Raw genomic sequence first — 11,196 nt, 5'->3', positions numbered from 1 at the left:
TTTTTAGTAAACAGGCAGCCCGACCTTTTTTGTATCTTGACGCCAATCATGAAATGCAGTCATTAAAGTGGCGAATTGGATCTAAGATTCGGCTAAAATGAACTGTGCCTTGATTCTCAGTTTTTGTTGACCAAACAAATCTGAAAATAATTTGAAAATTTAGTTTAAGTCAATACAGATGCCATATAACCCCGATAGATGTCGAAAATTGTGTTATAAGTGCATTAAATTCAAATCACATAAAACAAAATTTTACGGTGATTACTATTTGAGGTGGTGGAGATTACCAATTGAGAAGCGCGCTTGCCGCGAAACAGATTTGGGTGGCGGTGATTACTATTTGAGGAACTCTGGACTCCCTCCCTCATCCTAGCTATATCTTCCAAACGCAACATGTCTTTCGGCTTGGTCTCTCTCCATTGACCCATTCTGTGAGTTAACGATCCTTCCATTAGTGTCCTTGGTCCTGTAAAGGGCGCTACGACATCTGCTCTATTTCCATTTGCTCTATGGCCATTTGCTCTAGTTCCATTTGCTCTATAGCTCATAGATCACGACGTTTGCTCGATATGTCATCTGCTCATAATATACGTCAATTGATCTACGACATAACACGTCATTTGCTCTATACACATTTTTATGACTGTGATGGTCCAATTGCTCTACTCAACATTTGCTCTATGAGTAATCACGTCATTTGCTCTATAAACATATTTTACAAACATCTAATCATATTAAAACTATATTTTTACAATTTTACATTTTACAGTTGTTCCTACAGTTTCATTATTCCACCAACTTCCTGGAGATAATTTTGTTTGTCTGGTATTTGTGCATATTGTGAGACCAAGCTAAATATAGTTTTCACCACATATTAGGTTTTTTTACCCCTCTTATTATTGAGCAGTCATGCTCTGTCATGATGAACTTTGAAGAACTGATTAAAACGGCAATTTGCGAATTTTCCAAAAAAAATCCCGCATTTCATAGTCAAGTTACGCTCAGGAATTCCAAAAAAAGCTATTTTGTAGTGTATTTTTAGGTTATAGAGCAAATGACGTGTTAAGTCATAGAGCAAATGAGGTATATAGAGCAGATTGAATATAGAGCAAATGACGTATAGAGCAAATGACTTGATAGATCAAATGGAACTAGAGCAAATGGCCATAAAGCAAATGGAAATAGAGCAGATGTCGTAGCGCCCCTGTAAAGTGAGAAGATTTCTTCGTTCTTATTCCCCATGTATGAAAACAAGGTGCAAGACGTGTCAGAATGATTGGATGTGTATCGGAGCAGTTTGATTCTCTAATCTTGGTAGTGAGAGAAACCATCAGTTCTTGACGGTTGTGGACTATTTTTCTATGGTCTCTGTTATAATCACAGTAATCTTCGGAGGGAAAGGGAGAGTGGCAGATGTGTTAAAGTCTGTGTAGATTAATTCGGATTACTACATTTTCCGGAGCCAGTTCTCTCTTAGATATAGTGGTCGTGTAGTTCACGTACTTTGGGGGACGAGACGATATGTTGACCGCTAGAGGATGCCCATCCGACCTACGAAAAGTGCCCATCCGACCTACGAAAAATGCCCATCCGACCTACAAAAAGTGCCCATCCGACCTACGAAAAATGCCCATCCGACCTACGAAAAGTGCCCATCCGACCTACGAAAAATGCCCATCTGACCTACGAAAAAGGCCCATCAGACCATACTAACGTGTCCAAGCGACAGCTTGTAGGTCGGATGCACCAATATGCTGTTTTTTACGTGCCCATCCGACCTACAGTGCATCGGACCTACCACAGCTGTTAAAACCACGTGATTGTAGGTCGGATGGGCAGTAGAGGGGATGGGCGTAGGTCCAAAAATACACCATCGTCCCAATTCCATTTAACTTTTTTGATTTGTTGATTTGCTAAAACATCAAAGACGACAAAAATGTACTTGTAAATCCTTGCCGCGTTGATTACAATAAGTGCGCAAAGGTGAAAAGATAATCAAACAAACTGATACGAAAATAGACTTGTGATTACTAAATTAACCATGTTTGAATAATCTTTTCATCTGTTGATCCGCTCAACAATTCTATACTTTTGATCTAACAGGATTCAAAGTTAAAATTATCTCTCGAGCCTAGCTCCTGTTCAATATAAATTTAAAATGTCAATTAACTTTTAGTTAAAGTCTGCAGACTGTGGTATATTCCTAGAGAACGGTTTTTGGATGCCCCCCACGCCCCCAGGCCCCCAATAAAGAAAGTTTATTTATTTTTTATTAACTCACCCTGCAAACATTTATTTGTGGTTTCATGTTGTGAAATTTGTTGTTATTAGAGTTATTAAATGGCGAACAGAGGAAATAACAGAAAAGATCACCATAACTCCGGATGCAGACAAAACACCAATTATCCAAAAGGATCTTTTAGATCTGGATATGGCGCAAATCAGGGGAATTCGTCCTGGAGACATGGCAGAGGCTCCGGGGGCAGAAGTTACAACCAAGATTGGATTGATGAAAGGAGTGGATGGAAGATCCGTGGAATTGAACATTACTCTTACAGAATGCCAACTCAACACAATTTAAGAAGAAACGGGAAAATGTGGAGCAATAACAGAGAAACAATTGAAAAGGGCCATTATAATGAGGTAATAATCAATAATTTAATAATTCTGAGAGACTGACATTTTAAAGGAACTTCAGATTTTATTTCAAGTGACCCTCGTTTTAAGAAAAGAATTTTTATTATTCAAGTCTATATTGGGTCTAAGCGATACATGGAGTAGTACATAAGATGATCACAGATTATCGCATAGAGTTATTCATTTACTCGTATTTAAAAAAAGAGTGGGTTGTCTTATTCACAAGGGTACACCTTTGTCTTAGTGTTACATTAAGGAAAATAAAGTGGATTTTTTTTACAATTGTTTATTTCCTTGTTTCTGAATCATAATTTCGCATGTCACTTTAATAGTACAACTTCAATTAAAAATTAATAATTTTTAGCTAATAAATTCGTCCTTAATCGAAGAAAGGTTTAAAGGGTATCATTGTGAATCGGAAGCGTCACTGTACGATTGAAGAGTCGCTTTAAAATTACGTCTAAGTCACAAATGTAAGTTTTCTAATAGGGGGGAATCTTGGAAATTTATTTTCGCGGTTAATGATCACAGCTTTTTGGGTTTTAGAATTCTTTCTCTACTCTCAAAAAAGTTAAACTCCCCGCACAAAATAGAATTTATAAATTTAACCAATCTCAAATCTGTCAAATATAAAAGACAAACACGTTAAAATCCATTCAAAGGCAAAGTTCTTATTTGAATTTCTTTTTTAAAGTTTGAAAACTGACGTTATTCACTAAACTATTTACAAAGAAAAAAAAACATGCGTTTTGAAAAAAAATGCATTTTTAAGAATCCTGGAAATTCCGGGGAGAACTTTTTACAAAATCCTGATGACTTACTTCATATGAAAGGTATTGATTTATAAATAAAACATTATTTTATATTGAACAGAGCTGGGAAAATATAGTGAACTTTCTTTTTGGCCAAATATCATTAAATCCACGCAAAAAAGAATGAGATGAACTCATTCTTTGCATAAATAAGTTGTTAGCTAAGTTTTTTTTTAATTAATAATGTGTATTAGTGCCTTCTGAGTTTAACCCAGCTGTCCCACCTCCTACTCTGTTTAAGAATCCCCAGCACACACATTATGCCGATCCGGATCCGGCCCACCCAAGGCACCCTTTCCCGCCCGGTAGACAATGGTTAACAGGAGTAAAAGAAACAGTGGGGAAAAGAAAGAGATCGGTTGAAAATTATAAAACGGAGGGAGTGCTAAACGAAAAACTAAAGAAAATTAAAACTGAAATCAAGTGTGAAAGCAGTTCAGATGAATATGAGGAAACTAAAACTATTCGAATCCTAAGGTAGTAAAAAGAATCATGCTCGTGAATCTATCTATCAGCTATCTACAATCTACATACCTACCTGCCTACCTACCTACCTACCTACCTACCTACCTACCTACCTACCTACCTACCTACCTACCTACCTACCTACCTACCTACCTGCCTACCTACCTACCTACTACCTACCTACCTACCTACCTACCTACCTACCTACCTACCTACCTACCTACCTACCTACCTACCTACCTACCTACCTACCTGCCTGCCTACCTACCTACCTACCTACCTACCCACTTATCTACCTGCCTACCTGCGTACCTACCTACTTACCTACCTTTCTATCCAATCTACCTTTCTATCCTACCTACCTTCCTATCCTACCTACCTTCCTATCCTAACTACTATCCTACCCTACCAACCTATCTACCTACCTACCTACCTTCCTATCTCTAAGTATTAACTGTATATTAATGTTTCAGTACGAAAGAGTTAAATCCACAGAAATATTTAAAACATCGGATCAAAGAATATAAAGTGCTGGAGTCCAGAATAAAGGAGGTATTAAGGAAGGTTGAAGATTAAAACTAACATTTTGTCTCATTAACATCTTTTTATTCACAGTAAAGTTCCTCATGTATAAATATATTCATATTTGTTCGTTAAAGCAAAAGACTAGACCAACTTGGCTGATTTTTTGAGAGAACCCAGAGTGTCGAAGATTATAAAATTAATTTTTTTCCTATAGTAACGCCACCAGCTGGTTGCCACATTTTTTCCTGCTAAGTTAATTTTTATTTTAGAAAGCTTCGGATGGAACTCTTGAAGAACTCTTGTTGGAGGAAAGAGATGCACTTAAAAGTATAATACTTGTGTAAGTTTGTTATATAATATGCTCCTTTTTATTTCACTTAAGACACCAAATTAAGGAGAAATGAAAGGTCTAATTAATTGTTTGAAATATCAAATATACATTTTTTCATAAATTTTCATGCATCAGTTAGCAATGGTTAGCTGTTTTGTGGAATAAAATTATTTCAAATTTGTAATACTTGTTTTTGTTTTAGAGAAATCAAAAATTTGCCGCAGAATTCCCTTTTTCTTAAACTTATTAGTGATGAAGACGACGGCTGTGAGGACGTAGAAGGTCGGGTATAGACAAAACCATTGCTTAGGATCCGGATCCGGGTTAACAACTTTCGCCTTCGGAACCCGGATCAGCAAAAACATACGGATTCACTGATTTGTATTTAAGGGGTAAAACATAAACCCAAACCCTTTGACATTTTTTTTTGCTTTTAAAACTAAATCAAATCTCTGAATGGTTCATTAAATTGTATTGTATTGTATTGTATTGTATTGTATTGTATTGTATTGTATTGTATTGTATTGTATTGTATTGTATTGTATTGTATTGTATTGTATTGTATTGTATTGTAGCATAAAATTAGCGAAAAATGTTGAATCCGGATCCGGATCCACATTAAAGTGAAATGTTAGCACTGTGAAAAGCAATGTTCCTCAATTTTAACTTTAATAAACACATTTTGAAAAACTCCATTTTTTGATATGGCTGCGGCAACGGATCATATGAGAAAAAAATAATCTTGGATCTGTTATATAAAAGGATCAGGATCAATAATATTTTTATAATATTTTAAAGTTTCCTCTAAAATACCAAAAATTCCGAAACTATTTCTTCCAGGATCCTAAAGACACATGTGCTATGACTCCTGGGGTCAAATTTTTTGTAAAAATTTTTTTTTTCAGATTCTGAGGATCTTGTCGCGGATCTAGGAAAACATGGAACAACAAAATCATTTATCAGATTTCTAAATTTTATCAGGGTATGTTTTGAAAAAATTGTACGATTTGAGAACTGAATGTAATTGGTATTACATGGCAAACACAAATATCTCAAGCAATTTTCTTTAAATAAATAAATAAATAAATAAATAAATAAACTCTGTTTAAAGTCTAGACAACATTTTTATAAATGTAGAAATGTATGAAAGTAATTGAGTTTCTCGTTTAGGTTGAATATTTTGAAAGTACGATTAAGAGTCTTTTATCCGTCCCTGTTGATAAAACAAGGTTTACTCTTCTCCATTCAACCTTCCCACAGCCCTCTTTCAGACGGAGTAAATCAGAGGATAGTGCTAAACAAACCCCAACCGATGTCGGAAAAAATGAGCGTGAAAATGATCTACGAGAAAATGAAGCTAGAAGTAGTCGACAAGATACAAGAAAAACAAAATCTGAGGAGAGGAATTCCTCTGAAAATGAAACTGATGAAATGGAAATTTTGAGTGAAAAACCGCGAAGTTCATCAGCTGAAAATGCGCAAACGATTTCTGTGGATTATCAAAAGGCCGACAATGCTGCAGATACAAAAGAGGAGGAGTTAAAATTAGATCTGGAAGATTTTAAGGTGAGAGAGACAAGGACATTTTTCATGAGAAAATAAAAACAGTTTTTTTGATGTACAAATATTGTGTTTATTTTAGGAGAACCAGTTGGGCAAGTTCAAACTAAGGTTTAAGAATATCAGTCGGTTTAAAACTGAAACCGATGTCAGGGAAGTCAAATCTTTAAGCTTTATAAAATGTCATAAAAATGAAATCTAAAAATCGGTTTCTAGAAATATTTTGCGTTTAAAGATTTTATTTTGCTCAGATCACATTTTTCAATTTTCGGAGATATTTACCGGATTCATTTAGAGGACGAAGAACCAGTTTCACCAGGAGATAAACTCAAAGGTTTTTTCTTCATTTTTTTTAAAGATTAAATATTAATGTTGGTGAATAGCAAGAAATAGTTGAACCGCATAGATTAAGTTAAATCACTTCTTTTGTGCGCCGGTCAAGTTAAATTCATTAGTTTTGGTCCCTGATAAAATAGTTGTTGGGTTAATTAGTTGATTTGATTGTTCGATTTATTTTTTTATATTAAGCAAGTTATTAATTCAACAAATCAAATTTTATACGGTCCTTCATTTAAATTTTATCGATTGATTTTATAGATCTTTTTTTGTAGACTGATCGTCGATTGATTGATTGTCTATAGTTTTAATTCCGACCAACATAAAAGAATGATCAACGATTGATTTATTGCGCAAAAGCCTGATTTTCTAATTCATTAATTGGCGATTAGATTGGTTGATTGTTTGATTGATTTTTAGATTAATTAATTGTTAAACTTATTGTTAGATTAGTTGATTGTTATATTAATTGATGTTAGGTGAATTGATTGTTAGATTGTTAGATTAAGTGATTATTAGATTGGTTTATTGATTGTAAGATTAATTGATATTTAGATTGGTTTATTGATTTTGAGATTGATTTATTGATTGTTAGAACGGTTAATGATTGTAAGATTGATTTACTGTTAGATTGGTTTATTGTTAGATTAATTCACTGTTGGATTGATTAATTGTTTGATTGATTTATTGTTAGATTGATTTATTGATTGGCAGATTGATTTATTGATTGGCAGATTGAATTATTGATTGGCAGATTGATATATTGATTGACGGATTGATTTATTGATTGGCAGATTGATTTATTGATTGACGGATTGGTTTATTGATTGGCAGATTGATTTATTGATTGACGGATTGGTTTATTGATTGGCTGATTTATTGATTGATTTATTCATTGATGATTGATTACCAGATAGATTGATTTCAGGGTTTGACACTGTCTACATTGAGTTTGAGAGTGGGCACAGCATGTACAAGGCCATACTAGAAACAAATCTTGGATGCAGAGTTTCAAAATCTTGCCTTACAAAGACAGGTTAGAGTCAGAATGCTTTTTTTTACTCAGTCACATCTCTGTAGAAGTGGTTAGATCTACAGAACACATCAAGGACAAAAAGCGGCAAAAATTTCGTTAAATTTTTATTGTATTTTGCTTAAACTAAATTAAGTGACAAAGAAAGTTTTATTAGTTTCTAATTTGAGATTTGTGCAGAATTTTTGTTCTTGTTTATTTTGCATGTTCTGATTCTTATTCTTATTTATTCCAGGTTTGATAAAGTATGGTTATCCAGTGGAAGATGAACAGTTGGAGCCATCCTCCACATGGTTTCCTAAATCTTCAAATAATTTCTTTAAATCTTGTTCTTTTGAGATGGAAAACGATTCCTGCTCAGCGAACAAAAACCTTCCCACTCCAAAGATGACTAGTGAATCTTCTATTCAAGAGCCAAGCTCATCAAAACAAGAGTGTAATTCTTCTATCTCTAATATTTCAGTAAGGTCTCTCTCGGAATTAAAAGAAAAAGAAAGCTATTATGAAAAAATTGAATTTAAGAAGAGAAGAAATTCATGTGAAAATGGAAAAAAAGACGAGAGTGAAAATTCACAAAAAAGAAAATCTAGTGAAAGACGAAAGATGGAGAAACGAAGTAAAGAACGCAGTGAAGAAAGAAGCGAATTTAAACAAAGAAGGCATTCTAACGAAAGTAGAATGTCAGATTCAAGAGAAAGAAAAAAAAAAGATCGACGAAACCGATCTTCTGAAGAACAAATGAAGGAAGAGGATCGAAGCAATCAATCTTGTAAAGCAAATTTACCGGATTTAAAGTTAGAGTTAAGCAATTTGAAACAACGCGGAGAGAAAGGTAGTTTGTTGGTTAAATTTTCTTTTGCCCGGCGTTCCAAAAATTTAACATTGACCTCTATAGAACAATTTGCTTTTTGTGGCTTTTCTAATATGATATACTTGGCTTTCTGGGCGCTTTGCTCCCATTTTGGATTTTAACCTTTAATCTTTGCTTTATCTACGGCGTTTTCTCTTCTTTTCTTAAATTATCAAACAATAACGGAACATGTTTTGCGGATTTATCAATTTCTGTAATTCTGTCTATCCTTAAACCTTTACCTGGATCATTTGAGGTCCCACAAAAAAACTTCGGCCAGATCGGTTCAGCAGTTTTAAGTTTTCATGTTTATTGGTTACAAACAAAAAACAAAGCATGTTTTGTATATGGTTAAATTGAGTGTAATAATGCATATTTGATTCTCTCTATATTTGATTTTAAGAATATCTTATTCTTTCCAGGGGCTAAACTGTATTTACGGAATTTCATAAGTCAAAGAAAGCTTAGAAATATTATAAAATATTTTCAATTATTTCCAGAACCAAAATATCTATTTTTATAAGTCATTAATAATCATTTAAAGCGACCGTTCACTTAAATGGGTAAATGGGTTAACTAAATGGGTAAATAGGTAAACTAAATAGCAGTTATTAATTGGTATTAGTCTTACTTTTCAACTGTGGCCGATTTATCGCTTAGAATTCCAGCGCAATGGTCTGATACCTTTGCCTCGTGTATTTTCAGATTTTAGGCCCAACTCGTGTAATATGCGCGTAGTTTGAATTTTTAAAATCTCTTCACAGAAGTTGCAGTTATTATTTGCAATAAATTTCTTATTCAATTCTGATGGATTAAGATGTTTAAATTTCTATAGTCTGTTGATAGATGAAGATTTGAGATAGATATTTGATTACTGCACTACCAAATCTAGGATATTTCAATTTTTAATCAATTAAAATTTAAGATTTAAAAAGGGTGATAGCTCTGAGTTCTAGGGGGGGGGGGGGCCTTTACAGATCTTGGGGGACGCACTGCCCCCTAGCCCCTACCCTTTTATTCGCCATTGGTAAATACCCTCCCCCCTTACAAATAATATGTATGATATTATGATCAATGTGAATATGTTCATTATGGTGATTTTTTTCTGATTTTAAAATGGTTTAAATATCCTAGATTTGGTAGTGCAGGTTCTTTGATCAAATGTCTATCTCAAATCTTCATCTATCAACCGACTTTAAAAATTTAAACGTCCAAATGCATCAGAGTTGAATAAAAAATTTATTGAAAAAAATACCTGTAACTTTTGTGAAGAAAAAAAAAATCAAACTACGCGCATATCGCACGAGTTGGGCTTTATAAAATCTGAAAATACACGAGGCTTGCATGAGCACTTACCATCAACCTAGCTCAAAAAAATGTTCCCTCTGAAAACTGACATCAAAAGAAACAACTTTTAGGTTTTAGGGTGCACAATAGGACACCTTATTGCATAGTCAGTCACTATTTAAAGTTTTAAGTAACAACATCCAAATAAAATCTAAAATTTTCATATTTCAATGACATCATGCGTTAGCCATTATATGAAAAATATGAAAACTTTTTATTTTAGAATTAGCAAGAATTATCGTTTTTCATGTTCAAACATGATTTAACATGTTTATACAAAGACGACCTTCTCTCTGTCAAACCGGTTCCTAGATTTCAACTCGGGGATTCCTGGGGAAGTAGGGAAATTCAATTCGTCAAATTTTAAAAATAATTTATATTTTAAAAATAGAAAATTAACTTTGAAAAAAATTTAAAATATTTACAAATAACTATTAGATACTACAGTTTGATTTTATGTTTGACAATTTTTTTAATTCATGACAGTGACAAAAAGTATCAAATAGTGTAAATGCAAAGGTATCCTACCTTTGGCCTGGAATTCTAATTGAGAAATCGACTTTTTCTCCGGCCACAGTTATCTTAGAAAAGTTAGACTAATACCAATGAACAGCTAGGCCATTAAGTTTACCCTCAAATTACCCAAATAGGGGAACAGGCCCTTAAAATTTAAATTATATATTACTTGTGACTTTAAACGAAGTATATGAATCTATCTATCTATCATCAATTCTTTAATAGAAGATGAAAGCTGGGTATGCAGTGAGTGTGGAACCTTTAATTTCCCTTACAGATGGTATTGCTATAAGAACTTACAACAGAGATGTCAGGGTACACGACCACAAAACCATAAGGTACCATCAAAAGTAGAAGAGGGGGGAGGAGATTTTATAAACAAAATTTATTTCCCCCAAAATGTGTTTAAGCTATCTAGTAGGGGTGTTCATTTTTAGGGTCACTTTTGGTACAGAGATGCAAGGTCGCCAGAAAGTTGCAAAATTTTGCAAAATTTTCAAAAATAGTTTTTAAAAAATTCTTAAAATTTTTTTCAGGATGCGCCAATTGATTAAAATTTCACCTTAGAATATAGACAGTACATTTGTACTTGGTTTAATGCAGCATAGTAGGCAGATACTATTCCTAGAATATATACAGTATAGTTGTACTTGGTTTAATGCAGTATAGTAGGCAGATACTATTACTAGAATATATACAGTATAGTTGTACTTGGTTTAATGCAGTATAGTAGGCAGATACTATTCCTAGAATATATATATATACAGCGAATATAAATATGTTT

General features: G+C 33.6%; 1 protein-coding gene across 2 annotated transcripts in view; it reads left to right on the top strand.

Annotated features, from left to right (window-relative positions):
* The first annotated feature begins 2,272 nt into the window (after positions 1 to 2,272).
* LOC111696781 (trichohyalin) overlaps positions 2,273 to 11,196 on the top strand; it is a 14,913-nt gene continuing 5,989 nt past the window's right edge. For both annotated transcript variants that reach the window (XR_002764154.1, XM_023466508.1), the window contains exons 1-13: positions 2,273 to 2,643; positions 3,410 to 3,470; positions 3,644 to 3,926; positions 4,388 to 4,466; positions 4,709 to 4,779; positions 4,973 to 5,052; positions 5,676 to 5,752; positions 5,941 to 6,336; positions 6,413 to 6,483; positions 6,582 to 6,664; positions 7,595 to 7,702; positions 7,935 to 8,531; positions 10,638 to 10,750. Coding sequence is in view for 1 of the 2 variants with exons in the window: in XM_023466508.1 (XP_023322276.1) it covers positions 2,341 to 2,643; positions 3,410 to 3,470; positions 3,644 to 3,926; positions 4,388 to 4,466; positions 4,709 to 4,779; positions 4,973 to 5,052; positions 5,676 to 5,752; positions 5,941 to 6,336; positions 6,413 to 6,483; positions 6,582 to 6,664; positions 7,595 to 7,702; positions 7,935 to 8,531; positions 10,638 to 10,750 (2,322 nt within the window). In the remaining variant the exon portion in view is untranslated. The remainder of the gene's footprint in view (positions 2,644 to 3,409; positions 3,471 to 3,643; positions 3,927 to 4,387; positions 4,467 to 4,708; positions 4,780 to 4,972; positions 5,053 to 5,675; positions 5,753 to 5,940; positions 6,337 to 6,412; positions 6,484 to 6,581; positions 6,665 to 7,594; positions 7,703 to 7,934; positions 8,532 to 10,637; positions 10,751 to 11,196) is intronic.

The sequence above is a fragment of the Eurytemora carolleeae genome, unplaced genomic scaffold (genome assembly GCF_000591075.1).
Source record: "Eurytemora carolleeae unplaced genomic scaffold, Eaff_2.0 scaffold108, whole genome shotgun sequence".
In the NCBI taxonomy this organism is placed as follows: domain Eukaryota; kingdom Metazoa; phylum Arthropoda; class Copepoda; order Calanoida; family Temoridae; genus Eurytemora; species Eurytemora carolleeae.
The sequence above is the reverse complement of the archived record's forward strand: the minus strand, read 5'-3'. Positions and strand labels throughout refer to the sequence as shown.